General features: G+C 42.8%; 1 protein-coding gene across 2 annotated transcripts; it reads right to left on the reverse strand.

Annotated features, from left to right (window-relative positions):
* Positions 1–1,650: 1,650 nt before the first annotated feature.
* Positions 1,651–10,556, reverse strand: LOC106610961 (zinc finger FYVE domain-containing protein 21). Of its 2 annotated transcripts, XM_014210701.2 has the most exons (8): positions 10,330–10,556; positions 6,459–6,509; positions 5,057–5,225; positions 4,437–4,512; positions 4,144–4,235; positions 3,693–3,746; positions 2,362–2,492; positions 1,651–2,242 (listed from the first exon to the last, which is right to left on the reverse strand). In XM_014210701.2, the coding sequence occupies exons 1-8, from the start codon at positions 10,495–10,497 to the stop codon at positions 2,207–2,209; spliced, it is 777 nt and encodes a 258-aa protein (XP_014066176.1). In that variant the 5' UTR covers positions 10,498–10,556; the 3' UTR covers positions 1,651–2,206. The 2 variants fall into 2 exon arrangements, with proteins under 2 accessions (XP_014066176.1, XP_014066178.1); XM_014210703.2 differs by lacking the exon at positions 3,693–3,746 and having other exon boundaries at positions 1,659–2,242.
* Between the last annotated feature and the right edge of the window lie 934 nt (positions 10,557–11,490).

Genomic DNA, 11,490 nt, shown 5'->3' on the forward strand with positions numbered 1-11,490 from the left:
ACCATGTCAACATGCCTGTTACCATATTAATACAATTGATTAGTGCAGCCTACTTGGGAACAGTCCTGATAAAAAAACGTTTTAAAACAATGAATATCAGCAACCTTCTAGATTCCGGCTAAATGTCCACAATTCTCTGGTTTGATAATACAAATAATATTTGGTCAAAAATGAAAACCTGTCTTAAGTATTTTATTTGGTATGTGAAGCGTAATACCTTGGATATAAGCCAACAAAACAGAAAAGTAAAAGTGTTACATTAAACAGCATATTGTACCCTTAGATTAAGGGTTAGATTGTTGGTGTTGTGGCTGTGTAATTCATTTATAAAAAGTAAAGCAACCCAACATGAAAACAAAATGTTTAAGTCATCTTGTAGTGTAGGAATAAACTTTTTTTTTTATATATATATATATATACACAAGTGCTACAAAAACTATACTAAATATTTTAGCTGTAAAAAGTACATACACCGCATTTTGTGATAAAATAGGAATATTTAACAAAATAGTTTATACAAAATTTCTATGTATGGGACTACATTTAAAGAATTTAATAAACTCTGTGTGAGTTTATTAAAAAAAACACACACACACACACACACACACACACACACACACACACACACACACACACACACACACACACACACACACACACACACGCACGTATTTGGAAACCTGCTCGTCGAACATCTCATTCCAAAATCAGGCATTAATATGGAGTTGGTCCCCCCTTTGCTTCTATAACAGCCTCTAATCTTCTGGGAGGGCTTTCAACTAGATGTTGGAATATTGCTGCGGGAACTCGCTTCCATTTAGCCACAAGCATTAGTGATGTCAGGCACTGATGTTTGGCGATTAGACCTGGCTCGCAGTCGGCGTCCCAATTCATCCCAAAGGTGTTTGATGGGGTTGAGGTCAGGGCTCTCTGCGGGTCAGTCAAGTTCTTCCACACCGATCTCAACAAACCATTTCTGTATGGACCTCGCTTTGTGCATGAGGGCATTGTCATGCTGAAACAGGAAAGGACCTTCCCCCAAACTGTTGCCACAAAGTCGGAAGCACAGAATAGTCTAGAATGTCATTGTATGCTGTAGTGTTAAGATTTCCCTTCACTGGAACTAAGGGGCCCGAACCATGAAAAACAGCCCCAGACCTTTATTCCTCCTTAACCAAACTTCACAGCTGGCACTATGCATTGGGGAAGGTAGAGTTCTCCTGGCATTTGCCAAACCCAGATTCGTCCAACGGACTGCCAGATGGTGAAGCGTGATTCATCATTCCAGACAACGCTTTCCACTGCTCCAGAGTTCAATGGTAGCAAGCTTTACATCACTCCAGCCGACGCTTGGCATTGCGTATGGTGATCTGTACGGAAACCCATTTAATGAAGCTCCCGGTGAACAGTTCTTGTTCTGACGTTGCTTCCAGAGGCAGTTTGGAACTCAATAGTGAGCGTTGCAACCGAGGACAGATGATTTTTATGCGCTTCAGCACTCAGCGGTCCAGTTCTGTGAGCTTGTGTGGCCTACCACTTTGCGGCTGAGCCGTTGTTGCTCCTAGACGTTTCACAACAGCACTTACAATTGACTGGGGCCGCTCTAGCAGGACAGAAATTTGACGAACTGACTTGTTGGAAAGGTGGCAATCCTATGACAGTGCCACGTTGAAAGTCACTGGGCTCTTTAGTAAGGCCATTCTACTGCCAATGTTTGTCTATGGAGATTGTATAGCTGTGCGCTCGATTTTATACACCTGTCAGTAATGGGTGTGGATGTAATAGCCGAATCCACTTATTTGAAGGGGTGTCCACATACGTGTGTGTGTGTGTGTGTGTGTGTGTATATACCACTAGAATCAGTGAATAATCTGTGGATCCCTAAGGAAGGGATAAGGATCCAAATCTGCCAGCACTGAAAGTAGAGTATAGACAGCATGTACAAAGAAACTTAACTTGAACTATGTCACAGATCACATAACAAATGACCTTAAAAGCGTTACGTGAAGGGAAATGGTTATGCCAAATGGCTTATGTCTATGATAGCATTAAGAATAGCAGCATTAGATGGGTGGTTGGCCAAATAGTTCAATGGATTGTGACTGAAATGCACTGTCAGCATCTAGAGAATGTGAGACGGAAGGGTAGGAAAGAAAACACTTGGTCTGTGCCATCACTCTCAGGCTCTGGGCATCTTAGCAATGAGTCAACGGTCCCGAGCTTCATACAGCAGTTTGGCAGCCTGTCAGGGAACAGAGACAACATACACAGTACGTAATGGCAGGTCTGAAGTTTAAATTCCAGTAGTATCAAATATAATCTTCCTTTTAAAACACAAGCCAGCCTGTTAATGTGGTGTACCTTGTGCATAGCAGCCAGCCATGAGGAGGCAGTCTTCTTGTCGTCTGCTGCCTCCATGCGTAACTGCTGGGGGTCCTGAGAGCCAGTGGGTTTGCAGTGGAGCAACATGCCACTGGCCCTGGAGTTTCCCCCTGGACACAACACACAGTTAAGCACAGCCTGGTCTCAGACCAGACGTAACATAGTACATGTAAATATGTTACGTATGGTTACATAAGACAGATGGTTACTTAGGGTGGTTGGTCAGGGTGGGTGAATATATAACACAAACATCTACCAACCCAAATCTCATCACGCACAACTTTAGCAACTTTAACTACGGACTACTTTTTAGCTACTTAGCATGTTGGCTAACCCTTTAACCTATCTCCTAAACTTAACCCCAACCCCAAGCTAACATTCGCCACCTAGCTAGAATTCGTAACATATTGTACATTTTGCAACTTCGTAAGATATTGCACGTTTTGCAAATTTGTAAAATATAATACAAATTATAATTCATAACATATCATACGAAATGGGTGACGGACATCCACAAATATTTACCATACGAAACGTAACATATAATACTAAATGGAGCGTCTCGGATTTTCGTACAGAATAATACAAAATGCTATAAGACCAGGTTGTTAAGTAAGGTACAGTAACAACACTCACTATCTTGGGATGTACTCTAAAAGCTTCAGCTCAGACTTTGTAAACCAAAACTGCTACCTGGCTGGTGTTCAAACTAATGACCTTGGTGAGAAAAAAAAAGTAACCTTACAACATATCTCAAAAGGACACAATAACAAACATTGATTAGACAAAACATGCAAGCGCTTATTTGTTAAAGACTGGCATGTGCAATAAATCACTAAGAAATCTATAGACTTGAGAAAATAAACAACATATCAGACGTTCACAGAAGAAGTTGATAGGAATGAGGGAATATGTTTGGATGTCTTGAGCTGTGAGCTGGGTTGTGTTCAGTAGGCACAAAGTGGAAGAAAACAGCCCAAACAGAGTGAAATAGGAAGGTGCCACATGGAAACTGTCAAATAAAGTATTTTGATATGGTGTTGCCTAATGAACACCAGCCTGGTCACAGTTAGAGGGGCAATGAGACTCACTCTGGGTGTTTAGTTACACACAATCCCCCCCCATGGAAGCATGCACGGGACACGGATTTTAAGGACGTCGCCTTTGTTCTACCACTGATATAAAATGCATGTACAATGATATCAAAGGCATCCTTATCAAAAGCAGGGCCACAAACTCTGGGGGCAGGTGAACTTAAGATGGGGAGGAATAAGGGTGAGTGGGGGGCGAGGGAGTATAAAAGCGCTAACCTTCAGAGATATACTGACTGTCCAGCAGACTTGTGTAAGTGTGAATGTCATTCTCTAAGGTCATAAGGAGAAAGGCCAGGCCGCCCAGAGGCAGAGGGAGAGAGGGAGAGAGTGTTTTAAAATTAAAGCAGAGGAAACAGTCAGGCACAACCACCACCTCAGTATACTTACCATGCTGTTAGATCAGTTAAGGGGTTAAGGGGTTTCAAATCAATACAATGAAAAGACACAGTCAACAGAATTCTACTGTGGATTTATGATTATACATCCGGTCATAAAGAGGAGATGGAGCTAGTTCCTCCACCCACAGGAATCCATGTCTCTTAAATCAATAAGCATTCAACGAGCTACATAGTATCGCTGCTGTACTGTCATCATACTGCCCTCTGTACTGAGAGCAATCAAGCCAGGCTGAGCAAACAACCAGAGAACATCTGATCCAGAGCTTTACCTTCAGGAGTGGACTCCTCCGTCAACACCTGCATACTGGAGATCCGAGACAGTTCCACCTCAAAATGGCTCTCCCCATCAAAGAAAAGATACCTGAGTGGAGAGGGAGATAAATAAAAAGAGAGCAAGAGAGGTGAGACAGTGATGTACTGAAAGTCTTTCAACTGGAAAATGTACATTTTCTAAAGTGGTTCTATCAAAGCACAGATACAGTATATGTCCTTCCAGCATTAACCTAAATAACTCCATTCTAGATACTTTCTCTTTGTGTAAAATGTAAAACACTCACGATACCTGTGGTTGTTGGAGAGACGACACATCATGGTCTCAGACGTCTTTGAGGTGCCCAAAGTGACAATAAAAGAACCACCTGAGTAGGACAGACGAGTCATTATCAGTGAGTCAAATAAAAAAAGCATGCCAATCAAAGATCCCTCCATAAGAATCCATCCAACTGTAGATACCTCCCAGTCCACTGGTGATGTTGTACTAAGGCTAATCTTGGTTAACCCAGAAGTAAAATCTATCTTAATTTGATTGTTTACATAGTATAATCTCTCGTGGACAGACAAAGGATACAGCATTATTTGACCATGCTATCTGGCTAACATGACCCCATTAATCCAAAATGCTACAAGGCTTTCTCTCCAGGTCCCTGCCACTGCAGCAGGCCCTTGCCCTGGAGCTCACCATGCTGCAAATGGATTTTTAATTACAGGCCTGGCTGAGTGAAGCAGAGTGGAAGGGGCCTATTTATAACCACACTGGTCTGCACCAACACTTCACTAGCCAGGAGGGGGTAGAGCAGGGCAGCATCACCTCAGACCTAGCCCTGCTCACTAACATCCATCCATCCATCCATCCATGAGTTTGGGTATCCTCCTTACACAATTGATTCATTCCTTTGAACTCACCTCCCATAAGCACTTTGAGCTGTTTGTCGTAGAACTCCATTTCCTTCTGGGAGACCAGGCTGCACTCGCCACACTGCCGGACTGGGTCGACGAAGCACATCCTGGGCAGAGCCACCTTCTTACTGCAGCACTTATCACAGAAACACCGGCCACACCGCCGACAGTGGTGCTGAACATCAACAGAACAAGAGGAAGGGAAGCAGAGGTCATAACAGGCAAAACTATGTATCCTATTGGCAAAAGCAACAGTATAGCTCAAAGTCAGGTTAAACATTTAAATACAGTTATATGATACACTGCATGACCAAAAGTATGTGGACACCTGCTCGTCGAACATCTCATTCCGAAATTACGAGCATTAATATGGAGTTGGTCGGCATTAATGAGGTGGGGCACTGATGTTGGGCGATTAGGCCTGGCTCGCAGTCAGTGTTCAAATTAATCCCAAAGGTGTTCGATGGGGTTGAGGTCAGGGCTCTGTGCAGGCCAGTCAAGTTCTTCCACACCGATCTCAGAAAACCATTTCTGTATGGACCTCGCTTTGTGCACAAGGGCATTGTCATGCTGAAACAGGAAAGGGCCTTTACCAAACTGTTGCCACAAAGTTGGAAGCACAGAGTTGTCTAGAATGTCATTGTATGCTGTAGTGTTAAGATTTCCCTTTACTGGAACTAAGGGGCCTAGACCGAACCACGAAAAACAGCCCTATAGCATTATTCCTCCTCCACCAAACTTTACAGTTGGCACTATGCAGTCGGGCAGGTAGCGTTCTCCTGGCATCCACCAAACCCATATTTGTTCGTCGGACTTGATTCATCACTCCAGAGAACGCTTTCCACTGCTCCATAGTCCAGTGGCGGCGAGCTTTACACCACTCCAGCCGACGCTTGGCATTGTGACCTTAGGCTTGTTTGCAGCTGCTTGGCAAACCCATTTCATGACGCTCCCGATGAACAGTTATTGCGCCAACGTTGCTTCAAGAGGCAGTTTAGAACTCCGTAGTGAGTGTTGCAACAGAGGACAGACTATTTTTATGCGCTACGCGCTTCAGCACTCGATGGTCCCATTCTGTGAACTTGTGTGGCCTACCACTTCACGACTGAGCCGTTGTTGCTCCTAGACATTCCTCTTCACAATAACAGCACTTACAGTTAAACGGGGCAGCTCTAGCAGGCCAGAAATTTCACAAACTGACTTGTTGGAAAGGTGGCAATCCTATGACCGTGCCACTTTGAAAGTCACTGAGCTCTTCAGTAAGGCCATATTACTGCCAATGTTTGTCTATGGAGATTGCATGGCTGTGTGCTCGATTTTATACAGGTGTGTCTGAACTAGCCGAATACACTAATTTGAAGGAGTGTCCACATACTTATGTATATTACGGGATCATAGTAAATCAAACCTTTCTTGTAAGGAAGTCATATTTTTTGTCACACTGCATACAGCTTGGGCACTGAAAGAGGAAAAGGACATACTTTTGGTTCACTCAAGTTCAAACATGGACACAACAATTTGATAAACAGTTTAGATGGATTACCAAAAGACCTCGCCTTTACACTAAGATGATCACAAACCTAAGGCTTACAGTAACATACCCAGACTTTATTTATTTAACTAGGAAAGTCAGTTAAGAACAAATTCGTATTTACAATGACGGCCTACCAGAAGGGAAAAGACCACTTGCGGGGACAGGGGCTGGGATTAAAAATAAAAACCAAAATATAGGACAGCACAACAAGAGAGACAATACATAAAGAGAGACCTAAGTAAAAGTTAGCCGAACACTGACTGTTTTAATGCAACCACGTCACAGCATCTTAAAGATCAGTGTACCATTCAAACACATGGGTGAAGAGGCAGTGAGGTGTGACAAGCTGCTGGACAGGTTTACTATAAGGTTCACACACAGCTATGACTCATGGCCATCCCCCACTCAAGTGTTTTCCAAAGTGGACCCATGTCATAATCATGATTAGCCTGGGTAGCCGCTAGTGGGCTTTATGGATCTCCACTATCATCTGGGCTTGATGTGCACAGCAGGTACTGTCCCCAGCGACAGGTTTGTACATAAAACATTCTCCATTTAGGCAGCAAAGGCTTTGATTACCTCAACTTGATTTAAAAATGGGGAGAATGTGGGTTAGGAAACAAACAAAAAAAGTGTACTTTCTTTATGAAACACATTTTTCCACCACCATACCAGAGTGGCTAATTAATAACTGGAATTCTAGGAATGATACTTTCTGATGTTGCGTTAACTAGGCAAGTCAGGTTGCATCAGACCAGTGGAGGCTGCTTGGGGGAGGACAGCTCATAATAAATGGCTGGAGTGGAGCATTTCATTAATTCCGCTCCAGCCATTACCATGAGCCCTTCCTCCCCTATTAAGGTGCCATCAGTCTGTTGTTTACCCCTGGCTGAATGCGGGGCGCAACATCAAGAAGTAGAATTCGTACGCATTAGACACTAGCATGGTAGTAGATAATCAAATCCCCCCCCAAAAATGTATTGGTCACATACACATATTTCGCAAGTGTGACAAAATGCTTATGTTCCTAGCTCCAAAAGTGCAGTAATACCTAACAATACACGCAAATCCCAAATATTAAAAGGAAATATGTACACCGAACAAAAATAGTAACATCTTTGAAAATGTTGCATTTTATGGAGTTAAATACAGTTCATATAAGGAAAATCTATGGATTTCATGACTCAGAATATAGATATACATCTGTTGGTCACAGATAACTTAAAAAAGAAAGGTAGGGGTGTGGATCAGAAAACCAGTCAGTATCTGGTGTGACTACTATTTGCCTAACGCAGCACAACATCTCCTTCGCATAGAGTTGATCAGGCTGTTGATTGTGGCCTGTGGAGGTCCTGGGCTGGCATGGTTACACCTGGTCTGCGGTGGTGAGGCCGGTTGGAAGTACTGACAAATTCTCTAAAATTACATAGGAGGCAGCTTCTGATAGCAAAATTCACATTTAATTATCTGGAAACAGCTATTTTGGACATTCCTGCAGTCAGCATGCCAATTGCATGCTCTTTCAAAACTTGACACATCTGTGGCATTGTGTTGTGTGAAAAAAAACTACACATTTTAGTGACCTTTTATTGTCCCCTGCACAAGCTGCACCTGTGTAATATCTGCTTGATGATATGCCACACGTCAGGTGGATGGATTATCTTGGAAATGGAGACATGCTCACTAACAGAGTTGTAAACAAATGTGTGCACAACATTTTAGAGAATAAGCTCTTTGTGCGTTTGGAACATTTCTGGGATCTTTTATTTCAGCTCATGAAACCAACACTTTACATATTGCGTTTACATTTTTTGTTCAGTGTATATCGCGTGTATAAACATTATGGATATTATATGAATAGAAACATTTGTATACTATATAAAAAATAAGTAGTTATATAGGATGAGCCTTGACAATAATACAATATATACATATTAAGTGGGTAAAACAGTATTGCTCAGGTGGCGGAGGTCCTTTTTAGTTATTTATTTTTAAATTTTATTTCACTTTTATTTAACCAGGCAGGCTAGTTGAGAACAAGTTCTCATTTGCAACTGCGACCTGGCCGAGATAAAGCAAAGCAGTTCGACACATACAACAACAGAGTTACACATGGAATAAACAATCAATAATACAGTAGAAAAATCTATATACAGCATGTGCAAATGAGGTAGGATAAGGGAGGTAAGGCAATCGGTTGAAGAGCATCCATTTAGTTTTACTTGCATTTAAGAGCAGTTGGAGGCCAAGGATGGAGAGTTGTATGGCATTGAAGCTCATCTGGAGGTTAGTTAACACAGTGTCCAAAGAAGGGCCAGAGGTATACAAAATGGTGTCGTCCTTGATGATATTCTTGGCCTTCCTGTGACACCGGGTGCTGTAGATGTCCTGGAGGACAGGCAGTCAGCCCCCGGTGATGTGTTGGGCTGACCGCACCACCCTCTAGAGAGCCCTGTGGTTGCGGACGGTGCAGTGCAGTTGCCGTACCAGGCAGTGATACAGCCCGACAGAATGCTCTCAATGGTGCATCCGTAGAAGTTTGTGAGGGTCTTAGGGGACAAGCCAAATTTCTTCAGCCTCCTGAAGTTGAAGAGGCGATGATTGACGGTGTGGATGGACCATTTCACATTGTCAGTGATGTGCGTGCCAAGGAACTTTTCCCCTTCTCCACTACGGCCCCTTCAATGTGGATGGGGGGTGCTCCCTCTGCTGTCTCCTGAAGTCCACGATCAGCTCCTTCGTTTTGTTTACATTGAGGGAGAGGTTATTTTCCTGGCACCACTCCGCCAGGGCCCTCACCTCCTCCCTGTTTGCGGTCTTGTCAGTAACTGTTGTCAGTAACAGACACTGTTGCGTCATCTGCAAACTTCATGATTGAGTAGGAGATGTGCATAATCACACAGTCATGGGTGAACGTCAATAAAGTGTGCATATTTTCCCCTTCTCTTCATTAAACCTAGTTAAGGAGGAAATCGAAGCCTTTGGAGCCAGATTTTTTTTAATGTATGAACCGGATGCCGGTGGGCACAAGTGTTTCATCCGGCTGTACACATCGAGCCCAATGGTGGCTGCCCAGGCTAGATCATGATGCATGTGGACATCTCGTAGAGACGGCGAGAAAAAAAAATTCTAATTAACTTGCAGTCATATGAATTGCAATGACTTGCTGAGGCATCTTTGGTTCTGTATTTTGGTGGCACCTGATGCAAAGCAGCTAGCTAATTGACAACGTAGCTAACTAACTACTGTAGTGACGGCTCCATGTTGTCTAACTTACTAGCTAGCTAGAACACTACAGGCAGCTCTTTGGTATTTATAGCTGAACACGCCACTTCGATACAACTACGACCCGAAGGGATTTTTTTCGGAACAGGTTAGGAGAATTAACCTAGTACGTTAGCAAAAGGGTTAGTGAAAATGCTCTCCTAACCTAGTTAACTTACCTACGAAAAGTCACTTCGCGACGTAGTTGTATCGAAGGAAGAGGCGTGTTTTTAGGGCATCACATTTACAGCTAGCAAACTGCTTAACATTGTTAAAAACCAACACATGCCAAATGAAGTAGCTAGGCAGTTATAAAAAATAAAATAAAAAGCACACGTATATTTTTTTAATAATAATAATCATTCGCCTTTTGGCATTCAATCGTGGGATAAGTAACGTTAACTGGCTACTGTCCCGTACAGACAGAGTCAAGTCCGAGCGACGTTGCTATCTTGTTATTTCCTCTCCAATAGTCTCTTACCTCTTTGTCTGGGACCCACTGGGGTTCATCTAAGGAAAAAGGGCTGTTAAACGCTCCATTCTCCGGGACCATGCGAAGTCCACTTGGGCTTCGGACCAATTTCTTGCCATCAGGCACTGTAGACATTTTTCCAGAACCTCTTTTTAGATCAAACTGAAAAACACTCATCGTATTTGATGGACAGAGCCGTTGTCCAATATAAATGCGTGGAGTATATTCACTGATGTCATGTGATGAACCAGAGCAAACGAAAAGCAATGTTGTTTTGGTTTTCTGATCCCACCCACATTTTTTCATGACATTTTAGGAAAAACATCTACACAAACTCGAACTGTGTTCGAATACCCATACGAACATACTGTATAGTACATACTTAATGAGTATACTACATACTATTAGTTCAGCCGTGCGAGAGAGGCAGGTTGAGGTTTCCAGGGTTAGAGTAGTGCAGAAGATGTCATATGCTGAGGCAGTGAAGAAAGTAGAGGAAGATGGGTTATTTTGTTTATTTTTATTTCACCTTTATTTAACCAGGTAGGCTAGTTGAGAACAAGTTCTCATTTGCAACTGCGACCTGGCCAAGATAAAGCATAGCAATTCGACACATACAACAACACAGAATTACACATGGAATAAACAAAACATACAGTCAATAATACAGTAGAACAAAAGAAAACAAAAAGTCGATATACAGTGAGTGAAAATGAGGTAAGTTAAGGCAATAAATAGGCCATGGTAGCGAAGTAATTACAATATAGCAATTAAACACTGGAATGGTAGATGTGCAGAAGATGAATGTGCAAGTAGAGATACTGGGGTGCAAAGGAGCAAGATAAATAAATAAATACAGTATGGGGATGAGGTAGGTAGATAGATGGGCTGTTTACAGATGGGCTATATACAGGTGCAGTGATCTGTGAGCTGCTCTGACAGCTGGTGCTTAAAGCTAGTGAGGGAGATATGAGTCTCCAGCTTCAGTGATTTTTGCAGTTCGTTCCAGTCATTGGCAGCAGAGAACTGGAAGGAAAGATGACCAAAGGAGGAATTGGCTTTGGGGGTGACTGGAGAGATATACCTGCTGGAGCGCGTGCTACAGGTGGGTGCTGCTATGGTGACCAGTGAGCTGAGATAAGGCGGGGCTTTACCTAGCAGAGACTTGTA

This window comes from Salmo salar, chromosome ssa09 (assembly GCF_905237065.1).
Source record: "Salmo salar chromosome ssa09, Ssal_v3.1, whole genome shotgun sequence".
In the NCBI taxonomy this organism is placed as follows: Eukaryota; Metazoa; Chordata; class Actinopteri; order Salmoniformes; family Salmonidae; genus Salmo; species Salmo salar.